Source organism: Rhea pennata, chromosome 12, assembly GCF_028389875.1.
Source record: "Rhea pennata isolate bPtePen1 chromosome 12, bPtePen1.pri, whole genome shotgun sequence".
NCBI lineage: Eukaryota > Metazoa > Chordata > Aves > Rheiformes > Rheidae > Rhea > Rhea pennata.
This window is the reverse complement of record NC_084674.1, coordinates 17,858,387-17,880,213: the sequence shown is the minus strand read 5'-3', so window position 1 is coordinate 17,880,213 and position 21,827 is coordinate 17,858,387. Positions and strand designations below refer to the sequence as shown.

At 43.2% G+C, this 21,827-nt stretch overlaps 1 protein-coding gene across 5 annotated transcripts in view; it reads left to right on the top strand.

Annotated features, from left to right (window-relative positions):
• Positions 1-21,827, top strand: part of FBLN2 (fibulin 2) — a 117,343-nt gene that overhangs the window by 64,689 nt on the left and 30,827 nt on the right. For all 5 annotated transcript variants that reach the window (XM_062585379.1, XM_062585381.1, XM_062585382.1 and 2 more), the window contains exons 3-4: positions 14,696-14,807; positions 19,351-19,480. In XM_062585379.1, the coding sequence (XP_062441363.1) occupies positions 14,696-14,807; positions 19,351-19,480 (242 nt within the window). The remainder of the gene's footprint in view (positions 1-14,695; positions 14,808-19,350; positions 19,481-21,827) is intronic.

Below are 21,827 nucleotides of genomic sequence, written 5' to 3'. Positions count from 1 at the left end.
AAGTACAATATATGTTAGGTGTTTGCAGCTTGGGTAGTTGGGTTGGTCACCTCCCAGAGCACTTCTTTGTTGGAAAAAGGTACATTTTTCTTCAACTTAGTATAAAGACTCAACTATCTGATGTGATAGGGATTTCTGCCTTTCATTTTCTTCTAGTTTGCAGATGCTATGAAGATATGTGTCGATACTTTCCTGTTCTCTTATACACCCCATCTTCCCTCCATCCCTCTTCCTCTTCATTTCGAGTTTACACACCGTGGGAAAGCCACACCGAGTCAGATTTGGACCCCACACTTCCAAGCATATGGTAGAGGGAACAACTTCACCTCTAACCCCTGTGTGGCCCTTGAAATATGGGAAAGCTGATGTCTAGCAGTGATTAAGAAATAGTTGGCAGTTAACAGAGAGGGTTTGTTGACTAAGAGCAGCAGCGCCTTCAAAGTTGAACCTCTCCCTTGGTTTAGAAAGATGCATTCCTGATGGGGGAGGGATCTGGCTGGCCCATGGGCTGCTGACTGGTACCAGCCACTGCCAAGAACATTGTTTATTGCCCCTCGTTGGGCCATGGCTTGCTCCCTTTCTCCTTCCCACCGTGATCTGGATCAGCTTGTTAGTGATGGATGCAATGCAGGGTGGAAAGTGAAGTTGCAATTTCTGGACCTTTCAGAAACACGGCTGATGCTAACGTGGAAGCTCTTGTTTCAGAAGTGTCCTCACACTGAAAGCACTGGTGTGGCAGCTTGCATCTGTGAAGTCTTAAAACATCTGAGTTTCAGCTCAGTAGGAGAGATGATTTCCCCTCACGATAGTTAGGTGTTTGAGGTTACTGGGTTTAAACGTGACTTAGATCCTGTCTGAGGTGAGAAGCGTCCTTGCCCTGCCAATTTGCATCCTTTCTCTGCCTCCAAGCCCTGGTTTCGTATGTGCAGGGTTCACTGGTTGCACCTGTTCAGGGAGATGAGGTAAGAAGTTGAGGGGGTGCCTCTGGCACTCTGCTGAGATCTGTGGGTTTCCTGTGGATACTCTCTAGTGTTGTATTGGGCTTTTAAAGATCCATTTCACAACCATTTGACATTGCAGGTATGGTGTAATAAAAGACGTAATTGGCAAATCTGAAGAAAAGCAAATTATACCTCGGAGAGAAGATGTCATTTAAAAACTGACAACTGGAGAGATCAGGTATTATGAGTAAGAGCCCTGCTTCTATGGAATAGTTTACAAAAGACCTGTTTTGTACTGGTTACATTCATGTAAATAAGTAACAAAATACATTAGATTGTCAGCTTCAGAATTCAAAATTTACATTGTAATCTCTTCTATTTAACATGTAAATTTGTATAAATAGTTGAATGAATTACTATAGGTAGAGATAGCATATGACAACATAAACCAGCACTAAGATGCTTCTCCTCTTGGTCTAGATCTATTGAAAAACTAGGAGGGCCTCAGTCTCTTTCACTGGTCTTCTCAGTGCTCTCTGACCTTATTTAAAGAATCTCTTTTTCATGAGATGTATTGATGCAGGAAGAAGAAAGCACAGAAGGAAATATCTACCCAGTGATTTTGATCTGTGAGCTGTACTCTTCCTCTGCAGGATATAAATACATCCCCATTGATTCTGAGCTTTCAGTAAGTGACTGGCTTACTGAAATACGGCTGAGGTGGTAACTTTAGACTGATGCAAAATACGTAAACTGTGTTTTAACAATCTGTCCGCAGTTACCAGAATTATGCTTGTGTTTGTGGCTCCTCAGCATGAAAGAAGCTCTGTATGAAGTAATTACTGGGACTATGCAAGGGTGAAACTTATGTTTTATTGGGCTGTGAATGTATTTTTTCTTTTCTAGAAAAAAAGGGCAGATCCCTTCTGAGTGAAGATGCAAGGACTGCACTCATTTTCTTTAGCAGTTAATTAGCCACTGAGAACTCAGGAGGGGTGAGAGAAAAACTTTATTTTAAGCACAGGTAAACATTAAAAAACTTGAATCTGCATCAGCATTTGCAGCTTGAGACTAAAAGCACTGTCCCATTTCAAGTTATTGGCTAACTCAGCTAATGCAACAGAGTTGTTAAACTAGCAACCAAAATACAGAGGATAACGTAAAGACCCTTTGCCTTCTTCAGCGCTGTGCTTGTCTGCCCAGGCCTGTATGATCTAGCGGTGCTCTAGATCCTCCCAGCCACGAAGAGCCTGGTGAGTTGGATCCCTCATTCTTGGAAGGTGACTCGGCAATTCTTTTTTGTTTTGCAGCTATGTCCACATTTTTCTGCCTTTCTGTATGTAGACACTTTTTGTTCCTTTCCTATGTGCTCCCCCAAGAGGCTTCTGTGACCACCAAGTGCTTTATACAGATTATATTATGAACAGCCTCTGGTGCAAAACTGAAACTAGACACCGATTAGTTGGCTGACTAGGACTAGAAATCTGGATAAGAAATTTTAAAATCGAGCCACGCTTTGATGATTCAATTATACATTGATCTTTAAACACAGAGCACTAAAACCACTTCCCTCATCTGTTTTTCACTTACGTCTATTTTCCATCCTCTGCTCTCTTATCTAGCTTCTGTTTCTTCAGTGTGAATAGTTGCTGTGTGTACATGCACACAGTTTTCCAAGCTCTTAGTTGAATATTAAAAAAAGGAAAAAATAACAGCAGAGGACTCTCTGCTTATTTACATGCAAGCAATGACGGTTATATTTTCAAAATATTACTGAAATACTGTATAAAGTTCTGCCTCTTTCAGTAGTTTCTTTTTCTCTGTTTTGATTGTCTCCTGCATTAAGTAACTGCAAAGAGCCTTTGTAGGAGAGATGAAGAGACTTTTCCACCCTTCATGAGAATTTGTTGCCTTGTCCCAAACCCTCCGAAACACACTTAAATCACAGAGTTGGAGCTTTTCACGATTCAGTCCTTTTTTCTGTCTTCCTCTCTGTTTCCAAAGTCAAGTATGTACAGGAATGTAAATTCCTTTAAAATTGGCTGCAGTCTGTAGTTTCCAAGTGGGAAGTGTAGCCAGAGTCCATTTTGGGAGATCAAAATCAAGCCGATACTGAACTTGCAGCTGTCTCAGGTGCAACGTGCAGGGCAATGGAAGGCAGCGTTTTGCGCCTCTGGCTCCTGAGGGTCAGAAAGAGAAATCTTCTTAGCAATATAGCTAGTGCCTGGGTAAGCTGGACTGTGACTCTGCCTATTCAAGTGGTGTACAAGTAAGATCTTGAGAAGGCAGAGTATTGTGAATATCTCTGTAACTTACAAAATACATAAAATGCTGAGCTTGCAAATAAATAGTTTCTGGAGAGGCAAATGCAAGATGTCAGCTAATGATATGCTAAACTATTCACAACATCTTTATGATTATTTCCTACTTTACAGGAGACAGATGTTACTGGTTGAATATCCCCTGTAGGCAGCACTGCCGTGCTCGTTCCCACTGGCTCTCACACAGGGCTTGAGTCAGCAAAGCGCTTCGGCACGTGGATGCGTTTAATCAGTGCTGCTGAGCTGAGCACTTGCTTAAATATACGCATGTTCGTAGCTATTGTGCAGCTCCAAGGGCTTTGTGCTTTGCTTTTAGTAAAGGAGTGGACAAGTCCTCTAGGCTTCCACAGGCCCTGGCTCAGACCCATCAAGTCAGGTGAAGACTTTCGCTTCTGCCATAGTTTGTATTAGTGTGCAAATAGTTCCTTTATTTGAAGGTGACTTCAGTCATAGTGCTTTCAAGTGAAAAATAGTGTCTTTTATCTTGATGTACATTTATGCAAGCATGACTTGCTCCTTTTAATTAGCAGCATGAAGGTGAAACAAAACATATGAGTTTTGTATGGTGATCTGAGTAGTGTTTTCTGACAGGGAGAAATTAAAGAATTAATCCCTTTGTGCTGTTGTAGCTTTCTTGATATATCCTGGCCAAAGGCTCCGGTGGGGATACACTGAGCTGCAGCATGGCAGACCAGATAGTCTCACCTGGAAGTAAAGCCTGGAGTGGAGAGAAGTGAAATGAGCCACCCAATAACTCCAATATGAAACCACAGCAATGATATCAAATGGGGTGCTTCATTTCAAAGCTGAAAATTCAACTTTCCTAATTTTCAGCCTAAATCATTAATTTGTAAGGGAATTAAAAAACCTGTCTTCCAGCAGGTGTAGTTATGATGCATATTGCATTGCAAAAGAGAAATTTCCTCGTATGCTTCTTGCTAACTGCTACTAAATTTCCCTGAAACATTCTAAACATCATCAGCCCATTCACATTACTATTTCCTGCAACATTTGTGAAGCATTGAAAGAAGTTTGTTTTGTTGTTCTTGATTAAAATATCCCAGGGAATTTTCATCGCAGTAACTGCTCTGGCACTGGGCACTTCCTGGAGAGCTTGAACCTCCTTGGGGTTTATGGATCAAGGCAAAACTGTGGGCCATCAACTTCTCCAGCCTATCATTAATCCAGGAAATGCCCAGGGCTGCAATCATTATTGCTAAAATTCCTGCACAAACACTGATTGCAGAACTTCATAAAGAAAAGCCAAAGGAAATGAGAGAGCTCTTCAGAATATCATAAAATAAATAAACAATGTAATTTGTGATTATAAACCTGACAAGGACTAGCAAGGAGTACAGGATGATATCCAAGTAAGGAAGGCTGGGGCCTTGGAACAATGATCTGTTTTATTTATGCATCCCTATGCACTAATTAGGAACTAAATGGCTTCCTTCCTCTGATGCTCGAAGTCTTCTGGTCACCAGTCCTCAACCTGACTTGAGCTGGAGGGCAATATCTCACCTGGAAGGCGGCCGGCTCGTGGGATGTGCTGGAGGTCAGGATGCTGGCGGATGCTCGCTTGTGATCTCTCTCTCTTTCTTTTTCTTTCTCTCTCTTTTTTTTTTTTTTTAACCTGTTCAAGTTAAGTTGATGGTCTGCTTGGCTGTTGCTGCTGCTTCTGTTGTTAACAGCATATTAAGTTACTCTGGGATTTGTATTGAAACACATAGGAGAGAAAACAAGCTGCCACCAGCAGCCGGGGAGTGAGTCATCTCGTAAAGCCTTCCAGTTTGTTTCAGCAATGGTCCTGAATAGAGATGAGTGTTCAATTCACAGTGAATAACTGGCTTGATGAATTTCAGTTTTTTCTTCTGTGCATAAATTGGTCATGAAGAGAAAGAAAATCTTGACTTTTTTTCCCCCCCAAAATGATTCATGAGCTTTTCTGTGAATGATTTCTGGGTGGATTATCCTTGAAGTGCAGAGCAGGGTGAGTACTTGTAGCCTGAGCTGTATGCGGTTGTGCTGATCAAATCAGATCAAAATATGGTCATCTGTATGTTTGTTTTTTTCCAGTTACCAGAGTTGTAGAACTCAAATATCTAAAGGCTCACAAATGCAACCAAAAGACTAATGAGCAGGGCGTTGGTTTCACGTGCATATTCATAGCTGTGCCAGTGACTGCGCTAGAGCTGATTTAGATGTATGTGCAGTGTCTAAACCGCTGCTCTGTGCCTCAGTAGCAAAGATACTATTCAAGTGCAAACATAAATCCTCCTCTGCGGCTTTACAAAAAAATGCAATTTCTACAATGATTTGTATTGGATCAAATTATGTCTTTCTACAGGTTGCAGGATTGATGTGTGCCTGGTATTGTTAAGCAGTTGACCTCTAAAATGGCTCAATACCTTGGCTCGTCTTCGATCAATGTTTCTAGTCTGAAACACAGACCCTTTTAACTGCTATGCTCCTGAATTTTCAAGCAGCAACACGTCTTAATGCACGGCTGTCCCGAATATTGCCATGTGTGCGTTTGAATCGCTACCTGGTGAAACACGTGCACTGCTGCTTGTGTGGGTACACGCACCCAGCCGAGGGGAGCACGTCGCCTGAAATCAAAGCTTAACCTACACCCGTGCATTTGTCCCTTTATTTTTATTGGCTTTTTTTTTTAATTGGAATATTATTTCTGTAATTCATTTACTTCTATAATCTCAGATCAGCTTATCCTTGGGTAAGAACATATTGAAAGCATTTGTGTTACTATGTGCTCGAGTTGCTACCAATTCAGTGATCCACTCTGATTTTCCGAAGTGCTCTGTAAGACAGTCCATGACTACATCCCCTGATAAACAGTATCCTTCTTAATTTTAAATTTTAAATTAAAATTAAACAAGGCTGGTAGAAATGCCATCTTTGAAGACGGGAGCCTACCTAGTCACAAAAAGGACATGCACAGAGCATGCTCTCCCCCAAGATATAATTCTTCAGACACGAATTACAAGGGTAATCAGAACCAGGCTTTTGAAAGCCCCAGCTCTTTTTAAAGCTAATAGACAGCATAAATATACTCTGTGCAAAATCTGGGGAAGGAAAGTTGAGGAGGTAAATATAGCCAAGACTACGCTGAAGGGCAAGAAACATTAAGCCTGCTTTGAGTTATTACTGTAGCGAGCAGAAGGGTGTTTGTGAATGAGCTGCTTCGCTTGAAACTCACTGATAGAAGGGAACATCGAAATGAGCCAAATTTGTAAAAAGCCAGCAGAAAAACTGTTTAGGGTTTTAGTTTGCAAAAAAAGGTTAAGGAATTTATGTAGTTTTTTTCCTCCCCTCCCCCGTTCCAACCTGGAGCTAATAAATGGTGCTGTCATGGAAACGTTAAAGACCAAATATAGTCTAAATTATCTGACCCTTGGCACAGGTAATGCAAGTTCTGACTTAGAAGGATTATCCCAAACTAAAGCCAGAGGGAATATAAGGTTGCTATTCATTCACACTTTGAACAAAATCTGCCAAGCACTCCGGGCTGAGGTTATGTTGATGTATGTCTCTATTGTACAGCGCACAGTAAAATGAGAACATTCGGTTTGTTTTATCCAGTTTTTCATTGTGCCTTTGGGCAGACACAACTCTTCATATTTTGCCAAGTGAACCAGCATCAGGAATTTATGAAACGAAGAGTAATGTAGGAAACAGAGCATTTTCAGGTTGAAATGGAAAGCAGATGCCTCCCGAGGAGTGAAGGCAATATAACAAGAGCATGTTCTGGATGGATGGATGGATGGATTTCTAAGAAGAGATGCAGGTGGCTTTGGAGAAAGGAGGAGAGAGCAGAAAAATCCTTTGCTATACAAATGTTAAAATGGTGCTGCAAGGGTGGTAGACCTTGCTCGCACTGCTCTGGTGATGGCACAGCAAACTGAGTCCGCTAGGAGTGGAAGAGAGGATGGTGGAGAGAGGAGAGAAGGATTAGGCACGGGGCTGAAGCCGTGAGCTGTGAGCTGAGCTCTCTGCTCAGCACGTATTTCTCTTGCAATCTGCTCGTTATTCGTTATTTCCAGCGAGAGGAGCCTAACAGCCTGACGAGCGCAGGTGGGGATAAGCCCCTTCCCCAGCAGTGAGCTAACTGAGCGTTTGCTCACGGAAACACGCCAGCGCAGCTCTCATTTCAGTGGGATTTAGAGTCACATACTCCGCTGAGCAGCAGGGCACTGTGAGGAGCCTGCAGGAACCTGCACAGAACAAGCCGTGCTCTAACTTCGCTGGGAGCAGGTCCTGAGGAAAGCTCAGCCCGGCCTTATGGCGTGAGTGAGAGCTCAGTCCGAAGTGAGAGCAGCTGGTTTTGGTGCTGTGTTGTCACTTCCCCTTCCCTCCCTCCCCATCTTTCCCAAGATAAATGTTCCCCTCTTTATCTTTGCTCATTAAAATGTCTTCCCAGGCTTTTTAAATAAATCAAGTTAAGAACATGTTACACTGCGTAACAAAACGATGATATTCTATGAATGAATTTAATAAAATCTCTTAAACTATTCATAAGAAATGACAATGAATTAAGGATAATGCTATGGCATTTGAATTTTTTTCTTTTTAAAGTTGTAAATGAGGAAGAGAATGGAGCAGATAAAACCCCCCCAACAAACTGAAAGCAGATATCTTCCGTATTTGGAGGACTCTGGGAAGTTAATTGCTGTCCCATGTAATTCTTTTTCATTGCTTGCCGTGGTACGTAGTTTTGTGTTCTCAGGCAGCTATTCGAAAGGGAGAGGATAAACTACCTTGCTTCTGCAGTGTGAGCGAGTGACTCTTGAGAAGGGCACGTGCCCGGGGCCCTGCAGGGCTAGATAGCCTTCCCCTGAAAGGCGAAGGTGTCAAAGCCAAGCAAAAGCACAAAAACTTTGGGGCAGATTAGTTGCTTTGCTCCGGTATAGCTGCTGAATAGCACGCTTCCTTGCGAGAGCAAGGGTTTGGCTCGGGTATGGTGGTACGAAGGCTGCCTCTCTCAAAGGCGAGCGGAGATTCAGCAGTTAACGGCCCAGGCTGGAGCGAGGGGCGCCCAGGCGGGCAGGCAGCGGCGCGCTCCGCACCAGCGCTCGCCCAGGCTGGTTGGCAAAATACTGGTTTTGAACTGCAGCTACCTCGTGGTTATACCCGAGCCCTGCACTGTGCCTGCATGGGTCTCTCCACGGGTAAAAGTGACCTTTTAGCACTCTTTCTAAGGTGTCAAGGTTGTATAATGTATTTAGTAGAAAGGAGAGTTTTTACACATTTTAAGTGAGTGAAATTCTGGCACCGCTAAAGTTAATGGTCACAATTTACCCCGTTGCTTGCCAGCTAAAGCTTGGATGAATCTGTGAGCGTGACTGATCAGTGTTTGCTCTTCACGTCGTGTGAGTAAATGCCTCAGCCTTACGCCGTGCCCGCGACCTTGGTGGATAGCAGAACGTTTTAAACAATGATGGAGAAAACAAAGCTGATAGCTCGTAGTCAGTTCTCATTTCTACAGTGACTCTATGCATTTGCTTAAAGAAGGCGTATCTGCGAAGTAGGAGATAGCCCGTTGATGCAAGTGTTCTGCAGAGCTGGAAAACTAAAGTGAGAATGGAGGAAGGCTGCAGGGCCGGGGGTGCTAAACTGCCTAGATATTCTGAATGAAAGTTCAGGTGAAGCTGAAGTCAGTGATACTTTAATTTGGTGTGGAAAAAGCTCTGGAAAAGACCCTGAAATATTCTCTCTCTTCTTGACCAGCCACGGAGCTTGTTGATTTTTTCTATTCTTGAAACATACCTTGGGACCCTGGAAAAGCCGTGTGGGGAAGGCTCCTCGGAAAAGGCCTCCTGCCTGCGTGCCGCTGCCGACAAACCCGCGGGTCACGGTGCGGAGAAGAAAAAATCAACTTAGCTACTTTTAATTGCAAATTTCGCCCCCAGTGTAATGTTCGAGCTTCAGCTAAGCTTTCTGAAATATCTGCCTTTGATGCACGCCCGTGGGCACGCATGGGTGCAGGGAGCAGGAATGGGTGCCCGTGGGCACGCATGGGTGCGGGGGGCGGCAATGGGTGCCGGGGGGGTGCGGGGAGCAGCAATGGGTGCCCGTGGGCACGCATGGGTGCGGGGGGGCAGTGATGGGTGCCAGGGGGGTGCGGGGAGCAGCAATGGGTGCCCGTGGGCACGCATGGGTGCGGGGGGCCGCGCTAGCCAGAGCCTGGCCCTCGGCTAGCGGGTGCCAGCAGACACCCTGAGTTAAGGCACAGCGAAGGGCGAATTAAAATCCTCAGGAGAGAAAAACGTTTCTCTAAATTCTCGAGTCAAATTCTGAGTGTCCGAAAGACAGCACACGCGGTTTTGAGATGAGGCCAAAATGTACTTTAGTTCGTATCTGCAGGGTGATGTAGGAAGATAATTGTGAGAGATAAGTTTATAAATTGAAAACAAGCGAGGAGACACGCTGCTGTTTTGTAGTACAGTCTGAGAGAAATTACTTTCTTTTTTCTGGTGAAGCCGTTCGCCTGTAACGATTTATCTGTTGCCAGGTGTCTTGTTAGGTGACTGCGCGCAGTATCGGCGATGCACGGTGTAAGGAGCGCTCACGACTGTGGTGTTCTCAAATAAAATGACTTTCTTTCACTGAGCAGATGCAAATCTACTTCTAAATCTGCTAATATCTTGAAAGCCCCAAATAAATAAAACCCTGTTTGAATTTGTAAGTATTTCTAAGTCTATTATAGCTTAAAGTTCCCATCCAGTTTAGAAGCTGTTATCTTCAGTCATGTGCGTGCATCTAGCTGTATATATTTGTGCTTGCTAATGTATAATCAAACTCTCATAAATCCATGCTAATGACTGCAAGTCCTATTATGAATTATTCAGTTTTTCTAATTCCTGATTGAGATAAAATGCAATACTTTGTTCAGTTATTATAACTGCATCCTTGATTTAATTATTCATAAGATCATAATGAAAGGGAATATATTTTGTAAATATAACTGCTTAATATTATGGCACTTCAATACAGCAATCTGGTATTGAATCTTTAGTGAGCAATGAGTAGCTCATTTTTATTTGAATTATATATCATGTAGATTAATATAGATTAGTGAGTTCTGCTTTCTCAAGCTTTAAAGCTAACAATACTGTAACAAAAAATGTGTTTCTGCATTTGGTAAAATGAATGGAGTTTCCACCAGGCACTGAAGAAAAGCGAGGCTGGAAAGCTGTATTACTGCAATGTTTTGTAATTATCTGGTACCAGCTTTATTTCCTGCCTAGTTTAACTGCATATATAATCCCTCCCGTGTCATGCAGCGACTCTTGTGACTCATACGGCTTTGAAGACACGAGTGTATTTTCACCGGTGCTGATGTGCTGCGTTACGCAGGCTCTGCAGCCTGCGGGTGGTGTGTCGGGGCTCCGCGCACGCCTGCGTGGGGGCAGCCGGGGCCGAGGCGGACGCCTCCAGGCTGGCGCCCGTGCGGGTGGTCTGGGCGGCCCCCCCCCGGGCCTTCGAGAAAACAAAGTAAAAATTCAAGACTAAAGCACAGCCTTTTTTTTTCCCCCCATTTTTTTCCACTTTTTTCAACATATAAATAAAGGCTGAGAGGAGCAGGGAAGAGGTCTGTGCCCAGGGTGCTGCTCCGCCGCCCTCCCCGGGCCCGTGCTTTCCCGAGGAGTTTGCTTGGCGTCCCGCTCGTCACACGGCAGCGGACACCCAGTTCTCCCTCTCACTGCAGACTGGAAAAACGGATGCAACTGTTCTGGGGTCGTCGTTGGTCGCTGGCGGCATAAAAAGCGGTTATGTGAATAGGGGCTGGGGAGCCACAGCCGGCTGGTGGGTGGTCGTGGGAAGTTCGATGCCCCGGGCTACCGGCTTACTGCGACGGGTCGAGTCTGTCGCTGCCGCTGATCTCGTGCGTTGCTCAGCCGAGTTAGTGACAAAGAAGGCATTTTTCCCCAGACCGTTTTCCCTTTTCCGTGAAAAAATTAAAAAGGTGCAATGCTTCAACTGAAAACCCGGGAAGCACAGTCTGAAATTCCTAGTGTCCCTGTTTGCCCACGATGACGAGCTCCTACTCTGAGATGGACTTTCAGTGGAGCCGCTCTGTGGCCACGAGGAGACCAGAAAGGCAGCCCCCACGTGGCATCCCGGCCCGGCGTCCCGGCAGAGACGTCCCCCCGCCCCGACCCCGGCAGTAGTTTTGGGCTCAGCTCCGAGATGGCCTTCGAGGGAAACGAAGCCGTCCTCTCTGTCCCTGGTGCCGTGACTTCATCCTACTGCTAGACTGCCACGAGATCATGTTTCATCTGGCATCCTGAGCAGCAAACAGGGCTCAGCCAAAGCAAACGTGGGTCGGGACTTGCTAAGGGACTTCTGTAACGCGTGTGAAGTGACCCGCTCCGGAGGGTGCGTGAATGTGGAGGGGAAGGACATATGGTCATTTTTCTTCCAGCTCTCAGTCAGAGATGGGACAAGTACTCTCTTCTTCTATCTCTTTTCTCTTCCTGTTACATACCATTCATACAGTTTCTTAAATTGCTTTTTTTTCATGAACAGACATTTTACAATAGCAAGTGCTATCTGTGTTTGTGTAAGTGTTTTTAAACTTTCTAGTTGATTTTCATAAAGCAAGTGAACCTTCCTGTTTCCAAAATCTAGTATTATTTCCTAAATTAATTGTAAGAAAGTACAAAGGAATAGTCTTGTGTAGAAGTGACATGATTTCTCTAAGTGCCAATTTTTTTAACGTTGAAGATAGTACTACACTTCATTTGAACTTCTTAACCTTGAGATCCTGTGATCACTTAGCTCCACCAGATAAGGTACAGCTTAAGGCACGACTATTGACTGAGATGCAGGGTAGCTGCCATACCTCTGCGACAGGCAGCAGAACTGTGCTGGTAACGCAGGCGCTGCCCTCTCTGTTCCTGCCTTCTGTACGGTGTACGGTGCAGCCTCGATACCCACGTTTTGAACTGTAGCTGTTTCTGCAAATGTTTCACTAATAGAAAATATTGCAGTTTTGTAAAGATTTTTTTTTGGCATGACACTGCATACCAAATGCAGACAAAAGAAAGGATCCTTTTTTTATTTATTTTTTTTTATTTTATTTTATTTTTCCCTAGCATATTTGGCGTATTGGAGAAGTTGTCATCTAACCTTGCTGTTGATGTTCAGGAGGGGAGGGTTCTCTGTTGCTGACAGGAGCAGATCTGCAGTGGCTCCGGAGGCGCTCTAATGGACTCGAATATAATTCCCTAATAGATCAGAAGAGCACAAGGCCAGTCCTACAGAGACTGTTTTCCAAATTTTTACTTTTCCTCCTGAGTTTTAACTGGAGAGCATGGCACCTTCAGCAGCCACCCTGCAATTCTGCAGTAGCACAATCATTCCTAAAACCCATCTAGAGAAAGAAGTTTGCCCCTCTCCCCCTGAGGTGGCTCAGGAGAGATTCATCTAGAAATTGGCAAAGAAGTTTGATCCTGAAAATGCATCTATCTGCAGTGTGTGTGGGTGCTGAGTGGTTGTCAGGGGCTCCTCAGGTATTGAGCTACCTACGGCCCGTTGGCACCCACCGACCTGACACAATTCAACCCTAGGCACAGTGTTGGGGGCTTTTGGTCTTCTTGGTTCCTCTTATGGTTCATCATTTTCTAACTGAGAATTGCATAACTAATGCTGAAGCACACGGCCACAGCTGCATACTTGTTAGCTGGTGGGAGGGGAGACCACTTGCCCCATTGCTGTTTTGCATGGTGGAGCCCACACGCTGCACGGACGAGGAGGGTTTGCCTATTGGGGCAGTAGGACACTCTTTGCCTACTGCTCCTTGCACTCTGGTGTCAATTTAGTTGGCTTGTGCTAGTGATTTTTTTCAGTATTTGCATCTCAGTAGCATGGCAAATGTCCGATCACAAGGTGAATTTCTCCATAAAACAGTGTTTGTGACCTGTCTGACCTGACTTGAGTCTGTTCTACAGAGCAGATATCCCATGTCCCGCAGATCTACTAGTTTAGTTTATATTTCACTTTAACCGGAAAATTTGCTTACATGGAAATCTACAAGGCAAAATGTATGAAGTAGTGCAGTGTTCTACATTTCCTTCTTTTTCTACGTATGAGTGCCTGTGTTTTGCGTGAGCTCGTCAGCAGAGTCATAGTTATGTCTCTCTAGGCCTTTTGATTACGGCTTAAACTAACTGAAGCATCCAGTTCAGCCCTGGGACCCTCTAGGTATACGTGCTTTGTCCTAGGAGTGAAATTGCTTCATCAGACTATTTCTTAGCACTACACATGTCACACTTATCAAAACCCCCTCCTGTTAAATACTGAGAGCTTTAAGAGACTGTAACAAGGAATGCATTTAAGTTGGTTGTTATTCGTACGTGAAACTCTGTATTTGCAAGTCAGCGTAGGAGAGCAGCTGAGGCTCGTGCGTGCAGTGTGTCGAGCTTGCGTACGGTTCGGGTGTTGTAGCTGGTTTGTGAACTTTACTTGAACACTCCTTTCACACTAGCCCAACTAGCAATAGTGAAGTCACTGTTACACCAGCGTAGTGGCTTAGGAAATCAACTTGCACTAAGTGACTAAACAGGATTTTTCAAGAATGGGTGTTTTTTTCCAGAGGTTCCAAAGATGGAGTCATCTTCAAACTATTTTTTTTACTCTATTTAAAACTCGCATATGCTTATACCATGCCTCACTGAAAGACATTACCAGGTAACGTCAGGATACTGTGGGTGTCAGGAGACTCCTCCATTTTCCGGTGTGTTTAACCTAAAGGGCTGGTGCTTCTCCATAGGTCTGTCACTGCAGGGTGCAATATGTAAGTACAGACTCTACTACTAAAATATCTCTTGAAGTAGAGTACATTTGATTTCGGCCTTTCAAGAGGTACATCTGGGTTCTGGCCCTTAGAGATTCTGACCTGTTGGCGGAGTCGTTCTCCTACTCTTAGTAGTGCTGCACCGTTGTAAAACTACTGACAGATTAAAATCCAGCCCAGTGAATTTTAATGTGAGACAGTGCTTCTGAATAGTAGTAAAGATATATTTTTATGTAGAATTAATCTTTTGTATTTCAAATAACCTGGAGCACATGCACAAAAGGCATGTTTGAGTGCAGCCTTGCCTGAGCTTGGGTACTTGAAGACTGATTAAGCCCGAGTTCTGTTCCGTTCAGAAGATGGTATCAAAATAGTTGTTGATCCTGGTGGTGAGTCAAGAGGTTCGGCTGGGCAAGAACTCTTTCTCTTCCCTTTCCCCAGAATATTATAGCATTCTTTGATGTTGGAAAATCAAATTATTTTGCATATTACCAAATGAAATGTGTCAAAATGCTGAACTACTGTTATTTTAAATCTCTTCTCAATTAAGAAAACAAATCCAAACCCCCATACCAATCCATTCCATACAAAATATTCCATGTGTGTGTTTTATACAGGTTCCACAAAGGAATTGATTGAAAGCTGCTGTGGAGCTGGACAGCAGTGGGCTATAGACAATGGAGAATGCACAGAAATTCCTATAAGTGGAATGGACGGTGATATTTGCAGGTACGTAAGTCAAAAACTGAGCATTTCATTAATTTAGTGAGCAACCCATTAGAATAAGCCAAATGTTTGGTCAGTTCACGTGATCTCCAGGAGACAGGGATCTGCTTCATTCATTTGTAAAATATTGGTAGACTAGCAACGTGAAGAAGGTTTTCCCCCTCCCTTTCTGCAATATCTGATCTAAACAAAAGCCTTCTACAGTTTCTTCTTCCTCTGTCACATGAACAGAGCACATTTTTGTTTCCCAAATTTATGCACATCCGTGGAACTGCAGATAAATAGAAGCACAGAGTAGCTTAATGTGTTTGTCTTCCATTTGGCAAGTGCTAAATGCAATGATTATCCATATCATTAAATGATATGTTTATTGGCCAATATAAATGGCTGCTGGTTCTGCTCTCTTTATTCAGCTGGAGGGTACCAGACGTCCTGATAATGCTGCTGGATTCAGTAGCATCTGGTCTGAGCCGGGGTACCAGATTCAAACTGCTCAGCATCAGAAGGAAGATGGTGGGACTAACATGATCATTGCATAATGCTGACTGAATTCTTCCTCTCTCTCTCTCTCTTCTCCCTGCTTTGCCTCCCCCTAATCTGGAATAAGCCTTTGGGAGGGCCAAAAGCAAAATTTTCTGCAACCCGAATGCTGCAGCATAAGCCAGGTAGATTCTTCTAAGACTGATCTCAGCATTTTAGCGTTAAAGTAATTTGATGTAATCAGTTTTAGAAAATCAATTTTATAGCGTCATTGCACCTTTGCAAAGTTACTGGGAGAGTATAATCCTCTCCACTGAATTTTAGCATGACATAATTGACACATACCAACTGTCTATGAAGTAAAGGCAGATTAAAAAAATCCAGCTTAGGCCTAAGTAAGTGCAAATCCAATGCATTAATGAGTTGCACCTGCACATCTGAGGTTGAGTTTAGATAGAAAAGCCAGATTCAGAACGCATTAGTCCATGAGAATCTCTCAGGATTTAAAAGAATATGAGATCAGTTCATTTATTTTACTTTCAAAATTTCAGTTGTGTCATCCCTGTTTTAAAGATTTTAAGAAACTCTTGTGAATATTCTGCGTAAAGAAAATGTTTCTTTTAGAGAAGTATTTGAATTTGTGGCCTCAAAGCCTTGAAAGTGTAGATAGAAACTTACTACTCCCTTTAGGCCGTGGGCCAGCATGCAGAGCTTTTCACCGTGCGGGTACCTATACCTTCGCTCACCATCCCATGTGTCAGATGAGGGAAGCAACGCAAGCTCCTCAGAGCCTGCTACTAGCTCTACTCCCTAGCTAAAGAATAAAAAATACGAAAGGTAGATATTAGTTGCAACAATTAGCTAGTTACTGTTCTGCCTGATTAGTTGACTGTCGATACCTGGGCTTTACAAGCTGTGCACCAGAGAGCCCAGTCTGCAGCTGAGGCCGCTGGATGTGGAGCGTGTCTGTGGAGCTTGTAGCTCTGCTTTCTCTTCAGCTGTTTTCAACTGCTGTCACTTCCAAATGCCATTTTGGAGTTTCTAAGTGACACAGACTTAGATGTTAAGCTACTTGTTGCTGCATCTTGATTTCTTTGGATGTCTTCTGTTCAGGCAGGCTTGGCCTATCTCAGTGTAGTGACCAACTCCGCTAGCTGGGATGGCAGATGTATTAACGGAGATGATCAAGTTTAGGATGAGGCTTTAAAAATACACAATTCAGGGTTAGCGCAGAGCTGGCTGCCCGCGGCTGGTGGTGAGCGATGTGTGAAATGCAATGTCCCCCACACGCTAACAGACAGTCGCAACGTCGTGCACAGCCAGGGACATGCTGAGGTGTTTTTTGCCTGCCTGCGGGTTGTATGCGAAACCCCACCACACTACAGTATGAATTTTCCCATCTGCCCCTTTCCTCCAGACCTCTCAAGTGTTACGCAGTAAAGTAAGCATTGCTTGTTTGAAGTCTTTTAAAATATAATCTGATTGCTTTTGCTGAGGGTATGGACACAGTGGTCCTCTAAAGAGACAGCAGGAAGAAATTTCCTAGGAATGACTTCTACAACAGAGAAACTTGTTACAGCTGAGCCTACCAGAAAGAAATCATCTGTGGTAACGAGATGAATGAAGTTAAAACGAAGCAAGTTTGGTGTAGCTGCTCCTTCGGTTGCGAGATGTGAAGGTGCCCCCTGAGCACATGCTGCTGGCCCTATTGGCAGGAGTGTGTCAGGCTACCCGAAATTTGATCTGACCCACCACAGTAGGTTTAATCTCATGACTGGAATGTGTTTTATCAGCACCGAGCCATGTTTATCTGGGTGGCACGTAGATTAGCAGCACGAGTGTGACTCCTGCTTTTTGCCGATGCTCCCAGGTAGAGGTGACACGTTGGTGTCATTGCACTGGTGATAGCTTGGGGATTTTTCTCTAATGCAGAAATGTTCTGGATATTCTTTGTACCAACAAACCATTTATTTGTCTGGCCTGCTAAGAGTAGGTTTATGAAGAAGAAACAACACTATGTTGTCTAAGAACGTTCATTCCCAGTTCATTTTTCAGAATACCTAAAACTGAGCCATACTGATACAGTTAAAGAAATGCTAAATTAGAAGAAGTCTAGAAATATTCCAGATAATACTGTGTTTCTATGATGTATTTCACACTGGAAAAGAATTTCTCATAGCTAAATGTCACAGTTCTGAAGAACATGAATCTGTACAAATTTTGGTGTTTTAGCAGTGTACACACACATAAAAACACTTTGCATTTTCAGAAACTATAATAGTTTTCTGTTGGTTTAGGGGTTTTTTTTAGAAAAAAACCTAAGAAACCTTTAGGAAGTTTGGGTGTTTTATGAAAGCAATAATAGTTAAGTTACTGACTGTTGAATATATTTGGGCAATAGCCATTCATATTTCAAAAAATGTATTTTCCTAGTTGGTGATTAATACCAGATTAGAAAACAAACTTTATTAAGAACAAAGTATGTGATGATGATGATGATCCCCTTCCTGTAATTGATCTCAAACCACTGTTTCCTGGTTGCATTTGTCCTGCATGATCTAGCATAAAAATATTAACCTAAAGCTGACACAAGTGGCCACTGACATTGTGCAAATGGCTCCCACTGGCTAGTTTTTACTGGAATAAGAAACATCTTCTTCTATTTTTTATTGAAACGTTTGGATGAAAGCTGTGACTTGGAAATGCATTGTTGTCAGATGAGAAAGGGTGTTGTTTCCTAGGACAATCCTATTTTATTGCAGCAATAATGGCACACGACTGACAAATATTTTTTGTGTGCAAAGGTGTTTCTTGCAGGACTTGATTTGCTCTGAGCCACTGGCTGGTAAAATGTATCAACCTTTTGCTCATCATTGCACAGAAAGATAGTGTGCTGGTAACACCGCAGCAGCAGAAGGTATCAAGGTTATTCTTGGAAAAAGGAACATCGTGTCTAATTCTTTCATGCCACCAAATCAATCCAAAATAGAGATTTACTGCTGCTAGTAACATAGAGCAGTTTATCCTCTGAGGTTTAACACACTCCTCTGTGCCCTGTGTGCCCAACCTGCAGCTGATGGACACGGTGTAGCAGCTTCCTCCTCTTCCTCGCCCTCCTTTCTGAGGGCTGCTGCCCTCCCCGCGACCAGGCATGCGCCTCTCCAGGCCCGGCGCACAGGTCTGGATTAAATCCAAAGGGACTGTGTGATCATTTTGCTTGCCAATTTGTATGTATGAATGAAAGAAAGAGGTAGGTCTTTGGAAGAGGGAAAAAATCCGTGTATAGATTTAAAAATAGTCAGTGGAGAAGAGTATTCTGTTATTCTGATGAACTGCTGTTCAGTGGCATTTGGGAATTGGCCATTTATTTATGCTTTGAATCTGTTTCATTTCAACCTTCAGTGAATCTTGTTAAAATGTTGGCTTGAGGAGCCATCTATAGTAAATGTATATGCCATATGTGCTTTGTATATAATGCTCAAGTCACCTATAATCTTCTCTTTGATAACCTGAGTCAGAGGAGTGATCAAATTCTGGGTTACAATCTCTCTGCAGGGTGTAGAAAGGAAGGGTTAGATGGGTTTGGGGATGTGTTTAACACTAATTTGGAATTTAACTCATCTTAAGTCCTGGCAGGAGCTTCAGACTCCTGGCTGGTGAAGGAGTTGGTGTGTGCAGGTGCTTTTTCCTTCCCCAGGCCTGCAGGGAAGAGGGATCCTACCCTTTCAGAGAAGCAAAACATGGGGACGATGGGCTTTTGCACAAATACAGATGAGCTGAAAAGGATGTCCCTGACCAGAGCTTGAGAGGTAGTGACCTAAGCAGGGAGCTCCTAGAACCTTTATCTGTGCGTGTTTTTATTAGAAATGAGAGTTAGAGCTATATCCTGCAAAGGTCTGTGGTACAATCTGTATTTTATTAGTAAAGACACGTGTGTCATAGAGATCAAATACTCGGAGGTACTGTGAATCCGGTAGCCCTGGTATTCGTTGCGTGTTGTTCCTTGTGTCCCGCCGTGACGTCTTCTGAATGTCACTTAACCCTTGGCCTCCCCGATCCCTTGCAGAATTGCTCAGAAGCAGTGTTGCATCTCCACCATAAGGGAGAACAGCTGCCTGGCTGGCATGATCGCTGCGAAGGAGGGGGACGTGTGCGGGCCGGAGGAAAGCGAGACCTGTGCAGGATCCTTGTATAAGGTAAGTTGCTGTGACGCTTCTACTGATTTTGTTCTAAGTAAGAGGTATCTTCATTTCAGGCAGCTAGCACGAAGTTCTCCATACATTATTATGCAGCTTAGTAAATTTTAAAGTTGTAGGAATGAGGCAGGAAAATTACACAAAGTTATGGATTTGGGGTTGTTTGCATTTAGGTTTCGGTTGTCTGGTGGATACACCCCCTTTTAGAACTTCACAGCAATTGTGATTTGAGTAATTTCCATCTTCATTTTTAAAATTTAACCTGCTGTATTACTTTTGCTTCCTCACTTTAGAAATAATAGAATAACTTAGAATAACTTTAGAAAATAACTTTAGAAAATAACATTTTAATTTTTCTCTCTATGGTATAGCAGAGTTCAGAAAATGATAGTCCAAAACTTAATCAAAGATTTAATGGGAAACCCATTACTGAACCGTTTGCTTGTCTACATTTTTGAATAGCAGTCTCATTTCTCAGTTAAACAAAACAGTGGACTAGAAGAGCAAGCATTTCAGATGATGATGGAGGCTTTTGTTCATAAATAAAGGCAGACCATTAACCAATGGTTCAAATTACAAAGCATGAGCCACTGCCTCAGCTGGTATAAATGAGATTTGCTTTAGAAGAGTCAATGGATCCAAACCAATTTAAACCAATCTGAAGATTCAGCATCTTGCCTGCCTGCCTCTCTTGTTTTTGCCAGAAGGGTGCATTTCAGAATTCATTTAACTCTGATAATAATTTACATAGCTGTATCTAGGCTTAAGCGGAGCTTCCGTTGTCTCAGCAGGGAACTTATTAGTTCTGTCTGTTCCTATACATCAGCGACCCTCGTGAATAACTGTTCACTGGTAAGGGAAATACGTGGACATGTACTGCCGAGCTAAAGTTTAATTAACTGTGACAATTTTTCACTCTCAAAACTATTACTTACGTGGGTCTGGAGTCTAGCATTAGAATATAGAGCGAAAGGCACCGAACTTGTGCATCCGGGAGCAGGCGCAGGCTCTCTCCCGCACCCCTTCCCCCTCCCCTTCTCCCTCTCCTGCTCCTGCTCCCTCTCTCTTGGTTTTTTTCTAGTTAGTGGGCTCATGTTCAGTACGGTTGCACGCTAGGTCAGTTTTCCATGTTGTTTCCTCTAAGGCAAAAGCACGTGGTTTTAGGGACTTCTCACTACTGGACATGCCACAGCCGGAAGCCCCGTTGTGCTGGGTTGCAGGAATGCTTTTGGGGAGGAACACAAAAAGTGGGGAATCGAGCAGCGGTTCTCAAGCTATGTTTCTCCATGTTGGTGTACAAACAGTAGTCTCAAGGTCAAAGTAAAAATAGTAATATTTGCTATTAATTCAGTTATAGAATTCTGGTAAAGTTCTAAAAATGGTAAACAGACTGTTAAAACCATTTAAGTTTTTGCATTTTAGAAGGAACTTTTCAGTAAACACATTTTCCACTGGAAAATGAGCACTTGCTCTCATCTGGAAAATATCTGAACACAAAAGTGTGTGACTGATTTAATACCCACTGTGATGCTTGCACATGGGATAAATTGTGAATCAAAATTATGACTGTAAAAGGCTGTATTTTTCATGACAACAATTTCAATATTAAACAGCACTTCAGTAAAAGCATGCATTACTCTTAACTTCTTTCGTTTTGAATACTGAAGTTGAAAAATTGTACCAAAACTAAAAATATTTACAAAAAATAAAAATTTTTAGTTTATAAAACTGAATTTTGAATTTGAGGATTCTGGGTTTGGGGAGGATGAGAAAAAAAATTTTTTTTTTCATTTCTAGCAAAATGGTAATCCATTATAGCTAGATATTTTTTTTTTTAAGAATTCTTTTGTGAACATGACTTCAATCCCACTAGTACTAAAGATAATTCAATACCTTAGGGACCTGTACTAGAAACTTGTCACAAACACGTATTTGGGAGCCGATATGGGTCTCTGCTTTGGAGAAAGTGACAGCTCTTTATGGCTTGCATATTTATAAACGTGAATCACTTTTATTGCTTATGACATTTTGGGACATTTCAGATTAGCAAGAAGGGGTATAAATATGAGCTGCATCCAAAGGTCCTAGGTTGAGTATGCAAGGGATGCTTATGAGTTGTGCATGAAACATGAAGGATCCCTAAAGCCGCGGGGTCTGAAGCTGGAGCAAGGTGGCTCAGCAGAGGCGCTCCTGCGGTTTGGGCTGTCAGCGCACAGGTTCCCACGTCTCCCTGGGGGAGGCAGAGCGGGTGCCGATGCTAATGCCAGTCTGGGGTTGCTACTCGTGAAACATGATCCTTTCCATTTCCGTGCTGTGTCCTGCTCTCACAACGCTGCTTCTGCTGTTG